This window comes from Aethina tumida, chromosome 2 (genome assembly GCF_024364675.1).
Source record: "Aethina tumida isolate Nest 87 chromosome 2, icAetTumi1.1, whole genome shotgun sequence".
NCBI classification, from domain to species: Eukaryota; Metazoa; Arthropoda; class Insecta; order Coleoptera; family Nitidulidae; genus Aethina; species Aethina tumida.
Genome location: NC_065436.1, coordinates 3,987,058 through 4,011,821, shown reverse-complemented (window position 1 = coordinate 4,011,821; position 24,764 = coordinate 3,987,058). Strand labels below are relative to the sequence as shown.

The 24,764-nt window shown below is 26.9% G+C and overlaps 1 protein-coding gene across 2 annotated transcripts in view; it reads left to right on the top strand.

The window, feature by feature from the left end:
* LOC109605636 (tyrosine-protein kinase-like otk) overlaps nucleotides 1-22,951 on the top strand; it is a 173,790-nt gene extending 150,839 nt beyond the window's left edge. For both annotated transcript variants that reach the window (XM_049962602.1, XM_049962603.1), the window contains 9 exons: nucleotides 14,552-14,675; nucleotides 18,319-18,764; nucleotides 18,819-18,973; nucleotides 19,027-19,171; nucleotides 19,227-19,805; nucleotides 19,862-20,137; nucleotides 20,194-20,355; nucleotides 20,409-21,160; nucleotides 21,221-22,951. In XM_049962602.1, coding sequence (XP_049818559.1) covers nucleotides 14,552-14,675; nucleotides 18,319-18,764; nucleotides 18,819-18,973; nucleotides 19,027-19,171; nucleotides 19,227-19,805; nucleotides 19,862-20,137; nucleotides 20,194-20,355; nucleotides 20,409-21,160; nucleotides 21,221-21,529 — 2,948 coding nt within the window. In that variant the 3' untranslated portion in view covers nucleotides 21,530-22,951. The remainder of the gene's footprint in view (nucleotides 1-14,551; nucleotides 14,676-18,318; nucleotides 18,765-18,818; nucleotides 18,974-19,026; nucleotides 19,172-19,226; nucleotides 19,806-19,861; nucleotides 20,138-20,193; nucleotides 20,356-20,408; nucleotides 21,161-21,220) is intronic.
* Nucleotides 22,952-24,764: the final 1,813 nt, after the last annotated feature.

Sequence of the window (24,764 nt, the reverse complement as noted above, 5' to 3'; positions counted from 1 at the left end):
ACGATTTTAACAGTTCACATTAAATAAAAGAGTTCTGGCTAAAATATATCAAATTTTAAAAAGTTGCCACAATAATGTCCACCATTGTATATTGAAATAAACATGTTTTTTATATTATTTTTTATTTTATTGTATTTAAGTACGTGATATAAGCATTTTTTTGAATAAAAGTATATAAAGAATTTAGTATTTTTTTAATTTGTAAAATTTACGAATACCAAATGTAATTACAACTTTAATATTTCAGTGATTTGTTTCCAATTTGCCATATTGAAACCGCAAACCAAAAATTTTCATCAAAATCAATATTTATTAAATTATTACTGACCATTCATTAACCATTTATTCGGTTAAACAATACCAATGTAATAAATTTAATTTTAATAACTTCCATTTTTTAATTAAATCTATACTCTGTTGTATTATATATTAAATATAATATCTTTTAATTAAGTTGTCAATCAAAAATTTAAAATAGAACGTTTAATATTTTTAATATATAAAATAACAGTTTAAAACATATTGTTAAGAAATTAAACATGTAAAATTTATATAAAATTAAATAAAATAAATAATTTAAATTTATATAAAAATTACCATAAAAGGATAAATTAATACATTTAATGAAAGAATAATAAACTAAACCTATAATTAAAAATAAATTTGTAATTAACTATAAAAGTTACTTATAATTTGACATTAGAGTAGGTAAAGTAGAGACCTATTATATAAATCTGTTTGTTTCACGTCGTGGATAAATAAAATGTAAATAATATGATCTTGTTTTGTTGATTATAATAAAAAATTGATATGAAAGATTAGTAAACTAAGCCTAAAATTTAAATTAATTTGTAAAAGTTACTAATAATTTGACATTGGAGTAGGTAAAGCAGGGCCCAACCTATTTTATTAATCTGTTTCACATCCTAGATGAGTAAAAAGTGAATAATACAACAATATGTTCTTTATTTTGTTGATTATAATGAAAAAGTTATATTTAATGAAATATTAATAACTAAACCTATAATTAAAAATAAATTTGTAATTAGCTATAAAAGTTACTTATAATTTGACATTAGAGTAGGTAAAGTAGAGACCTATTATATAAATCTGTTTGTTTCACGTCGTGGATAAATAAAATGTAAATAATATGATCTTGTTTTGTTGATTATAATAAAAAATTGATATGAAAGATTAGTAAACTAAGCCTAAAATTTAAATTAATTTGTAAAAGTTACTAATAATTTGACATTGGAGTAGGTAAAGCAGGGCCCAACCTATTTTATTAATCTGTTTCACATCCTAGATGAGTAAAAAGTGAATAATACAACAATATGTTCTTTATTTTGTTGATTATAATGAAAAAGTTATATTTAATGAAATATTAATAACTAAACCTATAATTAAAAATAAATTTGTAATTAGCTATAAAAGTTACTTATAATTTGACATTAGAGTAGGTAAAGTAGAGACCTATTATATAAATCTGTTTGTTTCACGTCGTGGATAAATAAAATGTAAATAATATGATCTTGTTTTGTTGATTATAATAAAAAATTGATATGAAAGATTAGTAAACTAAGCCTAAAATTTAAAATAATTTGTAAAAGTTACTAATAATTTGACATTAGAGTAGGTAAAGCAGGGCCCAACCTATTTTATTAATCTGTTTCACATCATAGATGAGTAAAAAGTGAATAATACAACAATATGTCCTTTATTTTGTTGATTATAATGAAAAAGTTATATTTAATGAAATATTAATAACTAAACCTATAATTAAAAATAAATTTGTAATTAGCTATAAGAGTTATTTATAATTTGACATTAGAGTAGGTAAAGTAGAGACCTATTATATAAATCTGTTTGTTTCACGTCGTGGATAAATAAAATGTAAATAATATGATCTTGTAAAGCAGGGCCCAACCTATTTTATTAATCTGTTTCACATCATAGATGAATAAAAAGTGAATAATACAACAATATAGTCTTTATTTTGTTGATTATAATGAAAAAGTTGATATTTAATGGAAGATTAATGAACTAAACTTAAAATTTAAAATAAATTAATGTAATTATTTATACATTTAACATTCTTAATAATTTGACATTAGAGTAGATAAAGCAGAAACCTATTTTTATCAATCTGTTTCACATCATTACATACAAATAAAAAGTAAACAATGTAACAATATAATCTTTGTTTTCTTAATTGACAATGAAAAAGTTTATTTCCGACAATTGATATAATAATTGCGATATAAATAACAATATTAATTGAAGTCATTACAATGCCCTAAAAAACAACTGATATGGAGAATAATAAAGATTGTAACGCCAATGATTCTGCGGATCATGTCGCAGGATTTATTTGCTATCTCATCTTGGCACTTTCTTTGTAACGGAATGTTTTGCCGGCAATTACGGCATCATTAAAACAAAGTTTAAAAGGAACTGCACTCGCCGTCGGTTTGTACAAGGTACGCCAAACAACGATATACGGAATAATCATCATTTATTTATTTTTTTTTTTTCTGTAGTAATTCTCTAGTACCGCGGAGCAAATGAGGAAAAACCGAGGGAGGGAAAACGGTTAATGCAACGTCAAACGTTCGCCGTTGAAAATTTAATTAATTGAATTTGAAAAACGCAAACAACAAACGAGTAAGAAACTGAATCTTAATTGCTGTCGGCGGCGGGATGGGATTCTTATTTAAATGTCACGCCAACAATTAATTCTTTATTTGTTCTGTTTTTATTTCGATGGAAATGAAGTTTTAATTTGCGTTTCGACATTAATTTGAATTAATGCTTTGGAACTATTCAAATACTTTATGTATTGTATGTAAAACTAATACAATAATTAAAAAATTGGCTTTACATTTATTTATTTAAACAATTTTTGATTAATTTATCCGATTTATTTAATATGTACGTCGAGGGGAGTTATTGTGAAAATGTAATTTAATGCATTTTACATGTAAATCTGATAAACCCCAAAATAAAACATATATCAATTTTTGATTACATACATACATATTCCATTTAACTTTAAAAAATTGTTTTAAATGAACCAACATTGTATTTATGGGTACTTCTATAATACATATATCATATGTTTTATTTAAATTTGTAAATAACATTATTTAATTTTATTTTATTAATATATTAATTAATCTTTTAATAGTGTTTTAAAATAATTTATATTTTTACCTTTAATATATTGTTGTATAATATTTTTTATTTGATCTGTAAAGATGTGAAACAGATTTATAAAAATGGGTCCCTACTTTACCTACTCTAATGTCAATTATTTATAATATAGAAAATTACAATCTACAAATATATAAGTTACGAGTCTTGTCCTTGAAAGGAAATTAAATTTTCTAATTTAATTTGTAATGACATATATAATTGTCTATAATTTGTTCAAATAATTTGACATAAAAGTAGGTAAAGTAGAAACCTATTTTACAAATATGTTTCTACTTTACCTACTCTAATGTCAAATTATTTGAACATATTGTATATAATTATAAATTGAATATGATAATTTTTAATAATAAATTTATGTAAAAATAGAAATTACAATAGTATCTTTGAGTTTTGTCGTAAAAATGAAAAGTATTTCTTAATGTTGCTTTGAGTTAAAAAGATAAATAAAACGTCATGTTTTAAATTTTCTAACTTAATTTGTAATGACATGAAACATATTTATAAATTAGGTTTCTACTTTACCTACTTTTATGTCAAATTATTTGAACAAATTATATACAATTATAAATTAGATATGATAATTTTTAATAATAATTTTGTGGAAATATAAAAATTACAAAAGTCTATATGAGTTTTGTCCTAAAAATGAAAATTATTTTTTAATGTTGCTTTGAGTTAAAAAATAAATAAAATACCACGTTTTAATTTTCTAATTTAATTTGTAATGACATGAAACACATTTACAAATAGGTTTCTACTTTACCTACTTTTATGTCAAATTATTTGAACAAATTATAGACAATTATAAATTAGGTATGATGATTTTTAATAATAATTTTGTGGAAATATAGAAATTACAAAAGTCTATATGAGTTTTGTCCTAGAAATGAAAAGTATTTTTTAATGTTGCTTTGTGTTAAAAAAGTAAATAAAATACCATGTTTTAATTTTCTAATTTAATTCGTAATTACATGAAACACATTTATAAATAGGTTTCTACCTTACCTATCCTAATGTCAAATTATTTGAACATATTATAGACAATTATAAATTAGATTTAGATTAGATAATTTTTAATAATAAACTTGTGTAAATATAGAAATTACAATAGTCTATATGAGTTTTGTCTTAGACATGAAAAGTATTTATTAATATTACTTTGAGTTTAAAAATAAATAAAATGCCATGTTTTAAATTTTCTAATTTAATTTGTAATGACTTGAAACTCATTTATAAATCAGATATGATAATTTTTAATAATAAATTTGTGTAAATATGGAAATTACAATAGTCTCTGTGAGATTTGTCCCAGAAATGAAAAGTATTTCTTAATGTTGCTTTGAGTTAAAAAATAAATAAAATGCTATGTTTTAAATTTTATAATTTAATTTGTAATGACTTGAAACACATTGATAAAATAGGTTTCTAATTTACCTTCTCTAATGTCAAATTATTTGAACAGATTATAGACAATTATAAATTGGATATCATAATTTTTAATAACAAATTAGTGTAAATATAGAAATTACAATAGTCTATATGTGTTTTGTCTTAGACATGAAAAGTATTTCTTAATATTATAGACAATTATAAATTAGATAAAATTAATAATAAATTTATGTAAATATAGGAATTAAAATAGTTTATATGAGTTTTGTTCTAGAAATGAAAAATATTTCTTAATGTTGCTTTGAGTTAAAAAATAAATAAAATGTCATGTTTTAAATTCTCTAATTTATTTTGTAATGACATGAAATATATTCATAAAATAGATTTCTACTTTACTTACTCTAATGTCAAATTATTTGAACATGTTATAGACAATCATAAATTGTAGATGATAATTTTTAATAATAAATAGCATTTTTGAAAGTTGTTTCAGATTAAAAAATAAGTAACTTATATAATATTATAACTCTGGGCACTATAACCATTAAGAAATATTTCTTATTTTAAGGAAAATATTTAATTTAACTAGTTTAAATTAAATATTTGTAAGTTTGTTAAAGAGTTATTAAAAATTATTCTCATTTTAGAGACAAAATTAGTGTAAACTAATGCATGTGTATAGTATATAGGTTTCTACTTTGCCTACACTAATGTCAACTATTTGAACAATTAATATATAATTACAAATGGATGAATGGATTCAATTTAGCGTATAAAATGTTGGATAAGGATTAAATTAATAGCCATTGTGGAATATTTACATTTCCTTAACACAGATAGACACACATCGTTAGATATAAAAAAAAGCGTGAGAAAGGTGAAATGTGCACGTGATAAAAATGCTATACAAATAACATAAACGACGTTCCCTTTGTAACTCTTTTTCCCGTGCACCAAGTCCGATAAAAACGTGGATGTATTCATTTTGGAAACGAAGGTGGTTTTCGCAGAAGATGTGCGCCGGCAATGGCAGAAATTTCCTTTACAGATAAGGGCGAATTTATTCGGAAAGTAACTCGATCGCTCAGCCCTTTCAGGGGGGTCAAAGGATAAGAACTCTTGGCTCTTTCGTAAATTGCAAAGTGTATGGATTCGGTGCAGATAAAATGAATTTTATGAAGGCGTCGTCTGAAAGATTCGGGCAACTCTCGTAACTTTTGATGCCGCTTTCAAATTTATTTGTGCTTTGTGTACGTTATAGCCGAGGAGGAGGAGGAGGAGGAGGCCTCAAAGATTTGCGACGTGAATTGAGATACTTTAGTGGATTCTAATGGTTACGTTTCTTATTAGTAATTTATTTCCAGTTTGGAACGTGACTATTTCGTGTGCCATAACATAAAACCGGATCCTATAAGACCTTAAGAAGTGATGGAAAAGACCTTTGGTGCTTTGGTAATTGAATAACACGATTTCCGAGCTTATTAACAACCAACAATCACCATTAAACGCGAACCACTTCGAAACGTTAATTAACTGAAGCAAGTAATTTTACGCTTTGGCTCCCGCTTATAGAGCCGTGTTTTCTGAGAATGTTCCTTCGGCCCCTCCGGTTTCTAAATAGATTTCGTCATTTGTTTTCGTCCGCGAGACGAACAAACGAAGTAAACGAATGCAGTAACTTCCTTTCAGTCAAAGAAAACATGTCGTTCATGCCAAACGAACATTAAACGGTTGTCACATGGTGAAACAAAGCCGCTTGCCCTCCTCTATTTAGTCTGCCATCCGCGCAATCCAAACACAAACAAAACTGTTCCGTTTGTCGGGAAGTTTGTGATGCTGCGAGCAGACGGACGGGTCCTTTATCGTCGGCAACTCGAAACTATAGATTGTTGATTTGGAATGCGCCGTTCTATCGTTCTATCGTTCTATCTATCGGGTTGCCAATTGCATCGGTTAACAGTGCTGTGACCTTTTGGAAATTAACATTTCCTTCAGTAAAATTGTAAATTTGCAAATTATACTATTGATGTTTTCAACAATGGTTATTGCGACTTTTTAAATTTATCCTTTTCTACATTAAATTTATGTAAATTAGCTGATTTACATGAGCAATTAGTTCTAAATTAAAGTCTAACACGTCAATAAACTTGAGTAAATATACAAATTACACTAGTTTATATAAAGTTTGTCCTTAAAATGAGAAATATTTCTTAAGAATTGTCTTACTTTTCAAAAATATTTATTATAAACTTTTAGAAATTAAAATTTTCTTCAATAAACTTATATACAAATTATGTATTTACACTATATTATTATAATTAATTAATTTTGTCTCTGAAATGATAATAATTTTTAATAATTTTTCAACAAACTTGTCAATAATTAATTTAAACTAGTTTAAATAAGTTTTGTCCTTGAATAATATTTCTCAATATAACAACCAATGTTTTTAAAATATTTATTGTAACCTCTTAGAAATTACAAATTATACTAGTTAAATTGCTTTAAGTTATAAAAATATAAATAACATGACATATCTTAAAAATATTTATTATGACCTTTAGGAAATTATCATTTTCTTCAACAAACTTGTAATTATTTAATTTATACTAATTTAAATGAGTTTTGTCCTTAAAATTAGAAATATTTCATACTTATTAAAGTGCCCAAAGTTAAAAAAAAAAATAAGTAACATGCCACATTTCAAAAATATTTATTATGACCTTTTGGAAATTATCATTTTCCTCAACAAACTTGTAATTATTTAATTTATATTAGATTAAATGAGTTTTGTCCTTAAAATTAGAAATATTTTTTAGTGATTGAAGTGCCTTAAGTTAAAAAAGGATAAGTAACATACCACTTTTCAAAAATATTTATAATGGCCTTTTGGAAATTATCATTTTCTTCAACAAACTTGTAATTATTTAATTTATATCAATTTAAATGAGTTTTGTCCTTGAAAATAGAAATATTTCATAATTATTAAAGTGCCCAAAGTTAAAAAAAAAAAAATAAGTAACATACCACTTTTCAAAAATATTTATAATGGCCTTTTGGAAATTATCATTTTCTTCAACAAACTTGTAATTATTTAATTTATACTAATTTAAATGAGTTTTGTCCTTGAAAATAGAAATATTTCATACTTATTAAAGTGCCCAAAGTTAAAAAAAAAAAATAAGTAACATGCCACATTTCAAAAATATTTATTATGACCTTTTGGAAATTATCATTTTCCTCAACAAACTTGTAATTATTTAATTTATATTAGATTAAATGAGTTTTGTCCTTAAAATTAGAAATATTTTTTAGTGATTGAAGTGCCTTAAGTTAAAAAAGGATAAGTAACATACTACTTTTCAAAAATATTTATAATGGCCTTTTGGAAATTATCATTTTCTTCAACAAACTTGTAATTATTTAATTTATATTAATTTAAATGAGTTTTGTCCTTGAAAATAGAAATATTTCATAATTATTAAAGTGCCAAAAGTTAAGAAAAGAGTTTTGTCGTTGAAAATAGAAATATTTCATAATTATTAAAGTGCCCAAAGTTAAAAAAAAATAAGTAACATGCCACATTTCAAAAATATTTATTATGACCTTTTGGAAATTATCATTTTCCTCAACAAACTTGTAATTATTTAATTTATATTAGATTAAATGAGTTTTGTCCTTAAAATTAGAAATATTTTTTAGTGATTGAAGTGCCTTAAGTTAAAAAAGGATAAGTAACATACCACCTTTCAAAAATATTTATAATGGCCTTTTGGAAATTATCATTTTCTTCAACAAACTTGTAATTATTTAATTTATATTAATTTAAATGAGTTTTGTCCTTGAAAATAGAAATATTTCATAATTATTAAAGTGCCAAAAGTTAAGAAAAGAGTTTTGTCGTTGAAAATAGAAATATTTTATAATTATTAAAGTGCCCAAAGTTAAAAAAAAATAAGTAACATGCCACATTTCAAAAATATTTATTATGACCTTTTGGAAATTATCATTTTCTTCAACAAACTTGTAATTATTTAATTTATATTAATTTAAATGAGTTTTGTCCTTGAAAATAGAAATATTTCATAATTATTAAAGTGCCAAAAGTTAAGAAAAGAGTTTTGTCGTTGAAAATAGAAATATTTCATAATTATTAAAGTGCCCAAAGTTAAAAAAAAATAAGTAACATGCCACATTTCAAAAATATTTATTATGACCTTTTGGAAATTATCATTTTCCTCAACAAACTTGTAATTATTTAATTTATATTAGATTAAATGAGTTTTGTCCTTAAAATTAGAAATATTTTTTAGTGATTGAAGTGCCTTAAGTTAAAAAAGGATAAGTAACATACCACCTTTCAAAAATATTTATAATGGCCTTTTGGAAATTATCATTTTCTTCAACAAACTTGTAATTATTTAATTTATATTAATTTAAATGAGTTTTGTCCTTGAAAATAGAAATATTTCATAATTATTAAAGTGCCAAAAGTTAAGAAAAGAGTTTTGTCGTTGAAAATAGAAATATTTTATAATTATTAAAGTGCCCAAAGTTAAAAAAAAATAAGTAACATGCCACATTTCAAAAATATTTATTATGACCTTTTGGAAATTATCATTTTCTTCAACAAACTTGTAATTATTTAATTTATACTAATTTAAATGAGTTTTGTCGTTGAAAATAGAAATATTTCATACTTATTAAAGTGCCCAAAGTTAAAAAAAAATAAGTAACATGCCACATTTCAAAAATATTTATTATGACCTTTTGGAAATTATCATTTTCCTCAACAAACTTGTAATTATTTAATTTATATTAGAATAAATGAGTTTTGTCCTTAAAATTAGAAATATTTTTTAGTGATTGAAGTGCCTTAAGTTAAAAAAAGATAAGTAACATACCACATTTCAAAAATATTTATAATGACCTTTTGGAAATTATCATTTTCTTCAACAAACTTGTAATTATTTAATTTATATTAATTTAAATGAGTTTTGTCCTTGAAAATAGAAATATTTCAAAATTATTAAAATGCCAAAAGTTAAGAAAAGAGTTTTGTCGTTGAAAATAGAAATATTTCATAATTATTAAAGTGCCCAAAGTTAAAAAAAATAAGTAACATGCCACATTTCAAAAATATTTATTATGACCTTTTGGAAATTATCATTTTCCTCAACAAACTTGTAATTATTTGATTTATATTAGATTAAATGAGTTTTGTCCTTAAAATTAGAAATATTTTTTAGTGATTGAAGTGCCTTAAGTTAAAAAAAGATAAGTAACATACCACATTTCAAAAATATTTATAATGACCTTTTGGAAATTATCATTTTCTTCAACAAACTTCTAAGTATTTAATTTATACTAATTTAACTGAATTTTGTCCTTGAAAATAGAAATATTTCATAATTATTAAAGTGCCCAAAGTTGAGAAAAGATAAGTAACATGCCACATTTCAAAAATATTTATTATGACCTTTTGGAAATTATCATTTTCTTCAACAAACTTGTAATTATTTAATTTATACTAATTTAAATGAGTTTTGTCCTTGAAAATAGAAATATTTCATACTTATTAAAGTGCCCAAAGTTAAAAAAAAAAATAAGTAACATGCCACATTTCAAAAATATTTATTATGACCTTTTGGAAATTATCATTTTCCTCAACAAACTTGTAATTATTTAATTTATATTAGATTAAATGAGTTTTGTCCTTAAAATTAGAAATATTTTTTAGTGATTGAAGTGCCTTAAGTTAAAAAAGGATAAGTAACATACCACTTTTCAAAAATATTTATAATGGCCTTTTGGAAATTATCATTTTCTTCAACAAACTTGTAATTATTTAATTTATATTAATTTAAATGAGTTTTGTCCTTGAAAATAGAAATATTTCATAATTATTAAAGTGCCAAAAGTTAAGAAAAGAGTTTTGTCGTTGAAAATAGAAATATTTCATAATTATTAAAGTGCCCAAAGTTAAAAAAAAATAAGTAACATGCCACATTTCAAAAATATTTATTATGACCTTTTGGAAATTATCATTTTCCTCAACAAACTTGTAATTATTTAATTTATACTAATTTAAATGAGTTTTGTCGTTGAAAATAGAAATATTTCATACTTATTAAAGTGCCCAAAGTTAAAAAAAAATAAGTAACATGCCACATTTCAAAAATATTTATTATGACCTTTTGGAAATTATCATTTTCCTCAACAAACTTGTAATTATTTAATTTATATTAGATTAAATGAGTTTTGTCCTTAAAATTAGAAATATTTTTTAGTGATTGAAGTGCCTTAAGTTAAAAAAGGATAAGTAACATACCACTTTTCAAAAATAATTATAATGGCCTTTTGGAAATTATCATTTTCTTCAACAAACTTGTAATTATTTAATTTATATTAATTTAAATGAGTTTTGTCCTTGAAAATAGAAATATTTCATAATTATTAAAGTGCCAAAAGTTAAGAAAAGAGTTTTGTCGTTGAAAATAGAAATATTTCATAATTATTAAAGTGCCCAAAGTTAAAAAAAATAAGTAACATGCCACATTTCAAAAATATTTATTATGACCTTTTGGAAATTATCATTTTCCTCAACAAACTTGTAATTATTTAATTTATATTAGATTAAATGAGTTTTGTCCTTAAAATTAGAAATATTTTTTAGTGATTGAAGTGCCTTAAGTTAAAAAAGGATAAGTAACATACCACTTTTCAAAAATAATTATAATGGCCTTTTGGAAATTATCATTTTCTTCAACAAACTTGTAATTATTTAATTTATATTAATTTAAATGAGTTTTGTCCTTGAAAATAGAAATATTTCATAATTATTAAAGTGCCAAAAGTTAAGAAAAGAGTTTTGTCGTTGAAAATAGAAATATTTCATAATTATTAAAGTGCCCAAAGTTAAAAAAAATAAGTAACATGCCACATTTCAAAAATATTTATTATGACCTTTTGGAAATTATCATTTTCCTCAACAAACTTGTAATTATTTAATTTATATTAGATTAAATGAGTTTTGTCCTTAAAATTAGAAATATTTTTTAGTGATTGAAGTGCCTTAAGTTAAAAAAGGATAAGTAACATACCACTTTTCAAAAATAATTATAATGGCCTTTTGGAAATTATCATTTTCTTCAACAAACTTGTAATTATTTAATTTATATTAATTTAAATGAGTTTTGTCCTTGAAAATAGAAATATTTCATAATTATTAAAGTGCCAAAAGTTAAGAAAAGAGTTTTGTCGTTGAAAATAGAAATATTTCATAATTATTAAAGTGCCCAAAGTTAAAAAAAATAAGTAACATGCCACATTTCAAAAATATTTATTATGACCTTTTGGAAATTATCATTTTCTTCAACAAATTTGTAATTATTATATTTATACTAATGTAAATGAATTTTGTCCTTAAAATGAGAAATATTTCTTAATGATTAAAGTACCTTAAGCTAAAAAAATATAAGTAACATGCCACATTTCAAAAATATTTATTATGACATTTTGGAAATTATCATTTTCTTCAACAAATTTGTAATTATTTCATTTATAATAATTTAAATGAGTTTTGTCCTTAAAATGAGAAATATTTCTTAATGATTAAAGTGCCTTAAGCTAAAGAAAGATTAGTAACATGCCACATTTCAAAAATATTTATTATGACCTTTTGGAAATTATCATTTTCTTCAACAAACTTTTAATTATTACATTTATACAAATTTAAATGAATTTTGTCCTTAAAATGAGAAATATTTCTTAATTATTTAAAGTGCCTTAAGCTATAAATGGATAAGTAACATGCCACATTTCAAAAATATTTATTATGATCCTTTGGAAATTATCACTTTCTTCAACAAATTTGTAATTATTAGATTTATACTAATTTAAATGAATTTTGTCCTTAAAATAAGAAATATTTCTTAATGATTAAAGTGCCTTAAACTATAAAATAATAAGTAACATGCCACATTTCAGAAATATTAATTATGACCTTTTGGAAATTATCATTCTTCAACAAATTTGTAATTATTAAATTTAAACTCATTTAAATGAGTTTTGTCTTTAAAATTAGAAATATTTTTTAGTGATTGAAGTGCCTTAAGTTAAAAAAAGATAAGTAACATACCAATAATTTTCTTCAAAAAATTTGTAATTGTTTAATTTATATAAATTTAAATGAGTTTTGTCCTTGATTAATATGCCTTAAGTTGAAAATAGATAAATAACATGCCACATTTCAAAAATATTTAATATGATTATGAATTAAAAAGATTTATGATGACCTCTTAAGAACCATAATTTTCTTCAATAAATTAGTTTATATGAACTTTGTCCTTGAAATAGGACTAAAGGCGTCTCCAGTAAATATACAAACATTGAATAAATAATTTAATCTAATCAGGTTTAAAAAAAGTTCCTTTTTCTATTTAATTACAGCGACATTAAAAAAGCCAGCCACCCAGTTACTTTTTTAATGCGTTCCGTGCCGCCGAATGATCATTAAATAATTCTTTCAATTTTCTCCCGGGGGCAATAAGCCACTGCGAAGTGTCAGATTCGGGCCAACTTCATAAAGACTTAATTAAGTATTCAGGGTGGCCTGTGTGCGCAATATAAAGCTGAGGTGAAAGTAGTGCTTTACATAATAATTTTATGTGTCGTCGAGGCAATATTCCACCATACAGCGGTTTATGGACCACGTCTCCTGGATGGGATGAATAAATGGGTCATGTTCTGTCTTTGGGACGTTTTTGAATTAATTTCATAATCGTCAACGCTTCAATTAATATGTTTATATTTTATTTGATACATTAAAACATGAATATTCTTCAGAACTTGTTTGAAGTTTAAATTAACTTTTTAGGAAGTTATTAATACAAACAAGTTTTTGAGCATCTCATTAAAAGTTACACTATCTTAAAAAGCAACATTTATAATTAAAATCTGGTTGGAAATGGTTCATTCATATAAATAAGAGTTTAATCTTCAAGTTTAAGACATTCTGTGCATGAATGAGGAGAATTCCAGATGCAGTTTCACAGAGGATCAAGTCTCAGCTCATAAAACATCAAATATATCCTTGATACCAGGATCTACGTGTATGTGAGCATCTCATATCAACTCCAGATAATACCACATACCATACAAGGCACTCAAACCCAGCACGCCCTGCGAATTTTAACTTTCCCTCGAAAACTTTAAAAAATGATCGAAATTCCAATATGTGGCACGTATACATTATATATTGTCCACGTTCCAACTGGCATAGAGGGAAACAAATGTCTCTCCCTTCTGGAGCACGGGCGGGGCCCTTTTTTGAACTCGATTTTTGGGTCACCGTCTTGGATTCCTGCTGCAGACATGTCAACGAACTTCATTGAAGTTTTGTGAGCTGAATTTTAAGAGGATTGAGGGCCAGGTCAATAGCAATATGTGGAGTCATCTCTTGTTTCAATAATAATCGAATTCTAGGATCAAAGGGGCAAAAATGATATACAAGGACTGAATACTGAGTCGAAGGATGGGGACAAAATTTGTTAACCAAAGGATTACATCAAACTATTGTTGGGTCTTTTTAACTCTATAATAGTTTGGGGAAGTTTCCCAACTATTCCTTTTATATGCAATATTTCTTCAAGTGCATAAAAGTCAGTCTGACAAAGAGTGCTGAAAATCAATATTCCATTATTTCAAATACGTTTTCATAAATGGCATACGAGTTAAATTTGCCCGTTTTCCACGTCTGTGCATCACCCCACAATAAACATAACAAAATGAGCCAAGTTGAGTAAAAAAGAAATCAGTTAAAAGTTTTATACGATTTATTTTAATTTGGCAACCCTTGGCACCTTCAGTCCTTAAACTGGGCCTGAAACGTGCGCATTAATTTAAGGATTAAAGTGCGGTCCTCTCATTTTTCTTTCTGTTCCAGGGATAGGGGAGGCGTCCGTGCAGCTACAGGAGCCCCAGGCAGCCTCCTTCATTCAGAGAGGCGGTGACGTCATTTTGAGGTGTCATATGGACGCCACCGGCGACGTCCACTACGAGTGGTTTCGGTAAGTGGCCTGTCGTTAAAGAAAATATCGCTGGCAACTTGTAATTCCCCTTTTTATGTGTTTACGTAGGGTTGTTGTGTTTATATAAATACATAGAAAATCAACTAAAATTAATATTTATTTTACATTGATATTATTGTTTATTAAATTATTACAATTAAAATAATTAAAATTGAAACCTTAATTTAAAATAAAATTGGAATAAAATAAAGGATAAAATAAAGTACTGAAATTTTCGTTATATTAAATATATTGAATATCAATTAAAATTAAAATTAAATTTTATTTTACACTGAATTTATAGTGAAAAAAATCATAATAAAATTATAAATTAAAACCTAAAATAGAATTATTAAAATTATAATAAATCTTAAACTAAAATTAAAACTGAAATTTTATATTTGGTTTATAAAAAACCTGCTCAAATGTGTAATTTGAAATTTGGATTATTAAAACCAGAAAATTATTTTATTAAAATTAGAATAAATCTCAAATTAAAATTTAAATTGAAATTTTATATTTGATTTATAAAAAAACTTGAAATTTGGTTCACAAAAACTTGAATTTTAAATTAATAAATTTACATGAAATAAAGTACTGAAATTTGAAATTTTCATTAAACTAAGTGTATATAATATCAATTAAAATTATAGTTAAAACTAGAATTAAATTTTATTTTACACTGATGTGATTATATTTATAACGAAAAAATATCATAATGAAATTTTAAATTAAAAGTAAAGCTCAAATGTGTAATTTGAAATTTGGATTATTAAAACCTGAAAATTATTTTATTAAAATTATAATAATTCTCAAATTAAAATTTAAAATGGAATTTTATATTTGGTTTATAAAAACCTGAATTTTAAATTAATAAATTTACAATGAAATAAAACTTGAAATAAAGTACTGAAATTTGAAATTTTCGTTGAACTAAGTGTATATAATATCAATTAAAATTATAGTTAAAACTAGAATTAAATTTTATTTTACAGTGATATTATTATATTTATAACAAAAATATATCATAATGAAATTTTAAATTAAAATTAAATTTCAAAATGTGTAATTTGAATTTTGGATTATTAAAAACTGAAAATTATTTTATTAAAATTATAATAAATCTCAAATTAAAATTTAAATTGAAATTTTATATTTGGTTTATAAAAAACTTGAAATTTGGTTTATAAAAACCTGAATTTTTAATTAATAAATTTACAATAAAATAAAACATGAAACGAAGTACAGAAATTTGAAATTCAACTAAGTATAAATAATGTCAATTAAAATTATAGTTAAAACTAAATTAATTAAATTTTATTTTTCTCTGATATTATTAAATTTATAATAAAATTTTTAAATTAAAATTAAAGCTCAAATGTGTAATTTGAAATTTGCATTATTAAAACCTGAAAATTTAATTATTAATGTTATAATAAATCTCAAATTAAATATAAAAATTAAATTTTATATTTGGTTTATAAAAAATTTGAAATTTGATTTATAAAAATTTAAAAATGAATTTTAAATTTATAAATTTACAATAAAATAAAACATGAAATAAAGTACTGAAATTTGAAATTTTCGGTAAATTAATTACATAAAATAATATCAATTAAAATTGTAATTAAAAGTAGTACATTAAATTTATAATAAAAAAAATCATAATAAAATTTTAAATTAAAATTAAAGCTGAAATTTGGATTATTTAAACCTGAAAATTGAATTCTTGAAATTATAATAAATCTTAAATTAAAATTAAAAATTAAATATAAAAAACTTGATATTTAGTTTATAAAAACCTGAATTTAAAATTTATAAAATTAAAATAACATAAAACAAAAAATAAAATTAAATTGAAACTGAAATTTTTGTTACCAAAACTTTAAAATTGGGTCATTAAAACTAAAATATAATTTAAATTGGATATAAAATTAAATTTAAAACTAAAATTAATGATTCGAAATATGAGTTATTAATTTAAATTAATAAAGTGAATAAGAAAAGTGAAAAATTAAAAAAAAACAAATTTCGATTGTAAAACATTTTTTAAATTAAAAACAATATAAAGCCTAAACTAATACTGAAATTTGAAATTTTCGTTATATTAAATACATAGAATATTAATATTATTAATAGCTGTAAATTAAATTATTAAAATTAAAATTGAAAATGAAATTTTATATTTGATTTATAAAAAAATTGCATTTTGATTATAAAAACCTGAATTAAAAAATTATTATAACTAAAATAACATTAAAAAAATAAAATTCAAAGTGACATTTGAAATTGTTGTTACTAAAACTTGAAAACTGGATTATTAAAACTAAAATGAAATTAAAATTAGAATTAGAATTTAAACTATACTAAGTTTATATTGTGATTATAAAAATGTGAGATATTAAAAATTATGTTATTAAAGACAGAAATTTGAATTAATAAAATTAAAAAGAAACCTGAAAATCAAATTAAAACTAATATAAAATTTGAAAACTGTGAATAATAACTGGAAATTTATATTATTAAATTTAAAAAAAAAAAAAAAACTAATTTTGATTGTAAAACATTAAAATAATAAATTTAAAATAAATATAATTTTAAATTTGAATTCGAAATTTGAAAATTATATATTCAATATTAATATATAATTATAAAAATACACATTTATATTATTAAAATAAAAATACATCTAAAATTAAAACTGAATATGGAATTTGAAATTTTAATTAAAATACTTTGAATTATTAAAATTAAAATAACTCTTAAAATTAAAATAAAACTTAAATTAAAATTAAAATAAAGCTGAAATTTCAAAATAAGTAATAAAAGCTTCAAATTTGTAATATAAAACATGAATTTTAAATTAATAAAATTAAAAAATAACCTAATTCAAGATTAAAATTAATTAATCACAATTGAAATTAGTAATTTCAAAAGTGGGAAATTAAATTTCAATTATTAAAATTAAAATGACACCTATAATTAAAAATATATTTATATAGACATCACACTTGTTTCCATATCATATTGTGTCAAGAGGTTGTCACCTCATGTAATTATTTCACCATTGGATTACCGTCAACCTCAGTTTGCTAATTAAACTAGACACATTGTGTGCACAAACTAACGAAACAAACACTTAGATTTAAGTGGCTGTACGAGTGTGGGACGGCCTCAATCGGAAGCACATGCGGATCGGCACTCCCACACAAAAGAGGGTGATTGACACCGTTGACCGGGGTGACGGGACAATTTCGGACATAGTGGGGTTTCCGCTCCTCGACCTAAGCAAAACAAACAACATATTATGCGACTACGGAAACCTCACTTGGCTACGCCACGCCAACTATCTTGTTTATGATCTAGAGGGGCGCCCGGTAGCTGAATCGATAGCTTTTATGATGTCAGGGATACAAGGGGAGTAAGATGATGGCATGGATATAAATAACGGGATTTAAGTCGATACATAAAGTCTATAATTCGGTGTACATCAAGAATGGACTTACGCAGTTAATTGGCTGCAAGATAACCATAATTGACGTCTTGCCTCCACATAAATTGCCGGCTGTCCCCTTCAATTTTTGCTTTATAAACTTTATAAAACATGTTTCGCCTCACTAATCTCCTGTAATCTGTGTTACAGTAACGCGGAACGTTTGGAGAAGACGCCCAACATCGACATCAAGAAGAAACGTCTACACATAAAACATGCCAAGCCCAGTGACAACGGGGTGTACCGGTGTGCCGGAAGAAACGAAGCTGGCATCGAGTACAGCGTCAAGAACTATGCCTTAGCTGTGCCAGGTGGTGAAGACACTGCCATCATCCAAGTGGTGCCCTCCAATCAACTCGTCAAAAGGGGATCAACTGCCTTCTTCGATTGCTCATACAAAAACGTAGACGTCATTGAATGGTACTTCAAGGACAGCGGCCCACTAGAGTCCAACGACAGGATTACCATTCATCCCAACAACACCTTACAAGTCAACGAGGTGCAGGAGTCAGACGAGGGACTTTACAGTTGTGTGGGGATTCAGAGCGAATCAACTGAAATACCTCAAACTTACGCTGCCGAGCTCAAACTAGCCTGTAAGTACTATAAGGTTGTTTAAGGTACTTGGATGTGACTGTAGGTGTTTTCAGATATCAGGGAATTTAGATCTACCTCATTCGAACCAGCACTGCCAGAGAGTTCCAAAAAGATTGTTGCTGAGAACTCACCCTTCCAACTCACCTGTCTGGAGCCTGACAGCATTCCTATGGCTAAGAAGTGGTGGCAAAACCAATCAGGACACACGGTAATCATCAATTTAGTTTATTTTACTTGTTGATTATAATAGTTGTTGTCCAGATTTCTGACACAGGGGATGTAAGAGTGGATGATGACGGCCGCCTAATCATCGACAACGTGCAGCTGAAGCACGCAGGCATTTACTCATGTGTAGCTGAAAGTATTGCAGGAAAAACTGAAAAATCTTTCGAATTGATCGTCACCAGTAAGTACCAACACTCCCTACCCAACAATTAAGTAATAACCTCGTTGTTTTGTAGCTAAACCTGAGATAACAAGGCACCCCACCAGCATAACCGTCGACGAAAACGACAGGTCGGTACTGACTTGCGCCTTCGCAACCAACTCCGAGCCCTACACCATCGTGAGGTGGAGGAAAGACGGCAAACTCCTAAAGTACGAGTACGACCCAAACAGCATGCACACCCCCAGAATCAGGATCTACAAGGACAACGGAACGTTGATCATTAACTCAACTCAAACGCAAGACAGGGGGGAGTACATCTGCGAAGTTGTCACCACAGGTTTCCAACCTGTGGCCTCCAATCCTGCCACCATATCTGTGATAGAACAACTGCGGTTTTCCCCACCTCCAGTCAATAAAAAGATGGAGTTGGGGAGTGTGGCCAAGATCCACTGCAAGGCTCAAGGTACTCCACCACCCAACATCCACTGGGAAAAGGAGGGTGTTAGGTCTGAGAACTTGTCCAGCCACATCACCGACATGAACGGCACCCTGCACTTCAATGGGGTGCAAGCTGAAGACAAGGGACGGTACAGTTGCATTGCTAGTAACAGCCAAGGTACCATCCAGGCCAACATCACCATTGAAGTAGTCGGTAAGTAACTCCACATTGAGTTGTGTGGCAAATTAGCACAAAATAATTGTTTTTAGTTGCCCCCAAGTTCACGCTCCTGCCAAAGAACCCAACTGAAGTAATCGAAGGCCAACCAGTGGCTTTGGACTGCGTGGTGGAGGGTGACCCCAAACCCACCATCCAGTGGGACAAGAACTCGAAGATGAACGACTTCGACAGTACCCGATTCACCGTTCTGAAAAATGGTACCTTGCTCATCAGTGAGGTTCATAAGGACGACGAAAACAAATATGGGTGTACCGGAGGAAATAGTGGTGGATTAAATCGGAAGGAGATTCAGCTAATCGTGCACTGTTAGTACTTCAGTTTGTACTGTATTAATTAAGTTAATAACGATTGTTAATTGTAGCGAGGGATGGCTTTCACCCGGACGAACTGGATGGGGATTCCACCGTCACAAAGGCAGTGCTGATCACCATGTCCGTGGCTGGAGCTTATATAATTCTTGTTGTTGGTTTGATGGTTTGGTGTAGATACAGGAGGCGCTCAAGGAAGCTACCAATTGGTGACGGTAAGCCACACCACTTACTACTAATGAAAAATACTAATATAAATAAATTTCAGCCGCAAAAACTGAAAATGGAGACGTGGAGCATACGGAACTAAAAGACGGAACTAATGGTCACATTCCCGGCCCTTCCAAGGTGGAAACGAATGGAATCGAAGCCCACAAGGAGGGCCAAAGGAGTGACGGTGCCGAAACCACTCATTCCCAAAGCTCCAACAACTCCAAGAAGTCCAAAAGCAACTACGACAAAATAGCCCTTTCCAGAAGCCACTTGAAGGAGCTAAAACTGATCGGACGTGGTGAATTCGGTGACTGCATGGTCGGGAAAATCTCCAAAAGTGCCATCGACAACAGGAACTCCCAAGCAACCACCCCCACCGAAGACAAGGAACTGATAGTTTTGGTTAAGTGTCTGACTCAAACCAAAGACGAAGACAGCCTGGCGGAGTTCAAGCGGGAAATCGACATGTTCACCAAGTTGTCTCACGACAACATCACCAAACTGTACGGCTTATGTCGGGAAGTGGAGCCTCACTACATGATCTTGGAGCACACCGACTGGGGTGACTTGAAACAGTTCCTGGTCGCCACTAAGAAGGGTAACTCTCCGGCTCTGACGCCGGTCCAGTGCGTCGGTATTATCCACCAATTGAGCAGAGGGATGGAGCATCTGTCCAACGCCCGAATGATTCACAGGGACCTGGCAGCCCGCAATTGTCTAGTCACTTCCACGTTGATCGCCAAGGTGGGAATACCACGGCTGACCAGAGACCCGTACAGTCAGGAGTACTGCAAACACGTCAATCAGGTACTTAACATGGATTTTATTGTGCACAACTGAGTCTACTAAACAATTAATTGTTTCCAGATAATTCCCCTAAGATGGCTGCCGTACGAAGCTGTGTATGAAGATGACTACTCAACGAAGAGCGACGTGTACTCCTTCGGAGTGGTGATGTACGAAATATTCAGCCAGGGAGAGCTCCCCTTCCCCAAAATCAACGACAACAGTTTCCTGACCAAACTCAAGGAGAAGAAACTGGAATGGAAGGCCAATGACACCACGCCGGAGAGTCTACAACCCATCCAGGAGTCGTGTTGGAACATGAACCCGCAGGACAGACCCACGTTCTCGCAACTGTCGAAGGACGTCGAAGAAATACTTAAGTCAATGTAAATATTTTAATTGTGTAAAATGTGTAAACCAAAAATTCACCGAGAACGGGCGTTCTTTGTAGACGATATCTGAATCGAATTATTGTAATCATAAGCTTCCAATGTATTTAATTAAGAGTTCGTGAGCCTTTGAAGCATTTTGTGAAAAATTATTTAGTCAAAAGTAAACGCGCCATTTAGGTAGGGGTTTTCCGTTTCTAGATATTTAGAAAATCGTTGACGAATTTTAAGGATTTAAGACTGTATCTTTTGGTTTGTACCTCATTAATCTGTTTAGATGATAAGTATTAGTAATTCGTAAGTTATTTATTTGTACGTTTAAATTGCGAAGCCGAATTGTTTTAACACGAATGATCTCAAATTTTCAGCAAGTTTTCAAATAAAATTTGTACATATCAGTTTTTTTAAAATTAGACACTTGATTGTAAAGCATATCATAAGATTTGTTTAAGTTTACATAGGCAACTTGCATTAGAAAAAGTGTTGACCAGTACTTAATACACGTTTAATAGATTACAAGGTTAAACGTGTATTATATATAATAACATTAAAACATTATAAACAAGCTAGGATCAACACTTATTTTAATGAATTTTTCCTGTGGTTGTGTTGAATTCAAACTTATGCACTATCTGTGTGGAAAAGACCTTTGTTCTTTGCCGCCTTCTTAAATTAGATGGTGGGTAAAGTTGAATAATTGTATATTGTATGTCTGAAGCCACTATTCACTGCCAAAACGAAGAATACTCTCTTATAAAACTCGAATCTGTAATATTTTGTCAATAATTATTATACGACAATTCAAACGATCACAATTTTGAGGGTCTTTTTAAACATCTTATGAACCACCCATGAACTTATTCATTGGGCTTTTTGACAATTTGCACTTATATATAGCATAGAACTTGAATTCTATAAAGATTAAAATGTCTGGACCAACTCATTTTTTAATTAATTAACTAACTAACTGGTCTGTTGCCGACTTGATTTAATCTCTGTAGAATTGGACAGTAGATATTATATTACTTCCATAAAGTAGTAACCAAAAAAGTGTTTTCTTAAGAGACATAAAGCTTATGTGTTTTTAAAACTCTTAGGACATCATAAAAATGTTAATGTTTGACTTAGGGCATTTTTATGGTGCACACGCAACTAAGTTTTAAAAGTTTCATATAAATGTATTTATATAATAAATGTACATTAAACAAAAACGTAGCTTATAAGATTGTACCCGATGTTTTAATATTAATGGGATAATGTATGATACTGTTTGATTATTGATCTGTCCATATACAATACATCTACTTAGAGTTTGTAGCTTTTTATAATGATTTTTTTATACTTGTAATGTCCATTTTTATATAATTATGCATTATCATCTATTGTGATATGTATTCTAAATCAATAAATATATGTGTATTAATTAGTACTTTTATTACAGCAATTATAACTTGATTTGACCACTTCTCTAATATATTTTGAACAAAATTTGTTGACATCAACTTTGTTATTTTCAATGGAACACCCAGTATATATTTAAACTTTTTTTTTCCAGTAGACATTAATATTAATGGTATATTAAGGTCCTGTCCACAATCACGTGTATTCTGCGCATGACTATTGTGTACTTTACTCTTTACCTTATATGATTACACTTTACTCTTTACCTTATATGAATATACTATACAAAACCATTATACAAGTTCTTAATAAGAGAATAAGTGTCATGCAAAATCTCTTTTAAATACGGTCCTGCAGACAGTAACGTGTATTGTGCGCATGACAATTGTTTACTTTACTCTTTACCTTATATGAATACACTATACAAAGACATTATATAAATTCTTAATAAGAGAATAAGTGTCATGCAAAATCTCTTTTAAATACGATCCTGTAGACCATAACGTGTATTGTGCGCATGACTATTGTTTACTTTACTCTTTACCTTATATGAATACACTATACAAAGACATTATATAAATTCTTAATAAGAGAATAAGTGTCATGCAAAATATTTTTTAAATATGGTCCTGTAGACAATAAGGTGTATTCTGCGCATGACTATTGTTTACTTTACTCTTTACCTTATATGAATACATTATACAAAGAATGTCTTATAAATTCTTAATAAGAGAATAAGTATCATGGAAAATATCTTTGTTAATTTATAGCACAATATAAATTGTTATAATTATTATTATCAATAAGTATTAAGTAATAATTAAACTTTTACTCTTGCACATAAGTGTTAAGCAATTAATATATTTATTTAATTAAGAAATAATAAACGTATACTTAAAAGGAATGACTCATAACTGTGTAAATACCGATTTTCGCCAAAAAAATAACATTAAATAGAAAATAAAAATACCTTTCATGTGATATATAACAATGATGTGATACACAATTTATTTTTTAATAGAGGTCGACATCTTGTTCCAATCCAAAGTTATCAAGAGAGAGACCTGTTTATAAAAAACAGAAAAAGTGTTGATTTGAAATTTAAAAAAACATAACAAAAAAATTAACATAAAAATGAATATTCTAATTGGTTTTTCAATTCAATAAATATGTTTATGTTATTTCACACCTAATTTGAATGTAGTATAGTTAAAATATATTGCACTCATGAGTCTTCTTAATTGCACCCAACTAAAACAGTTTGATGACCGCTGAATTATACTTTATAATACACAACGATCTCTTTGTGAAGTCCCTTTAGAGAAGAGTCATTCTGCTACCCACCGACAGATGTCTCCACAACTAACATCTTTGATTTTTAATCGGGGACTTACACGTACATTAACATTAAATACACATTTTAAAAACTAAAAATGTAAAAATACTAAATTCATAACAATGAATTAAATTTGAAAATGAAAACAAAATTAAAAAAAGAATTATAGTCATTTTATTCTAAAAATAATAAACTCATGTATCTATTGAAAAGATTCTTAAGATAACAATTTTACTTTTGTTGATACTAAATGAAGAAATTAATATTTTAGATTTTTCCCTATGTAAAAAAATAAATATTTAATAATTAAAATTCGTTTTATGAAGAGTTTTTTTAATGGTGGAATATGACACTAAGTTTTACTGAACTTTGAATGTTTTTTAGAGGACAAAAAGCTTTTAAATAATATACATAGATTAATATAATATAGTATAAAAATTTATTCCAATAAATCAGCATCCAATAATATTAAAAAAAATAAGTTAATACTTGTGAGAGA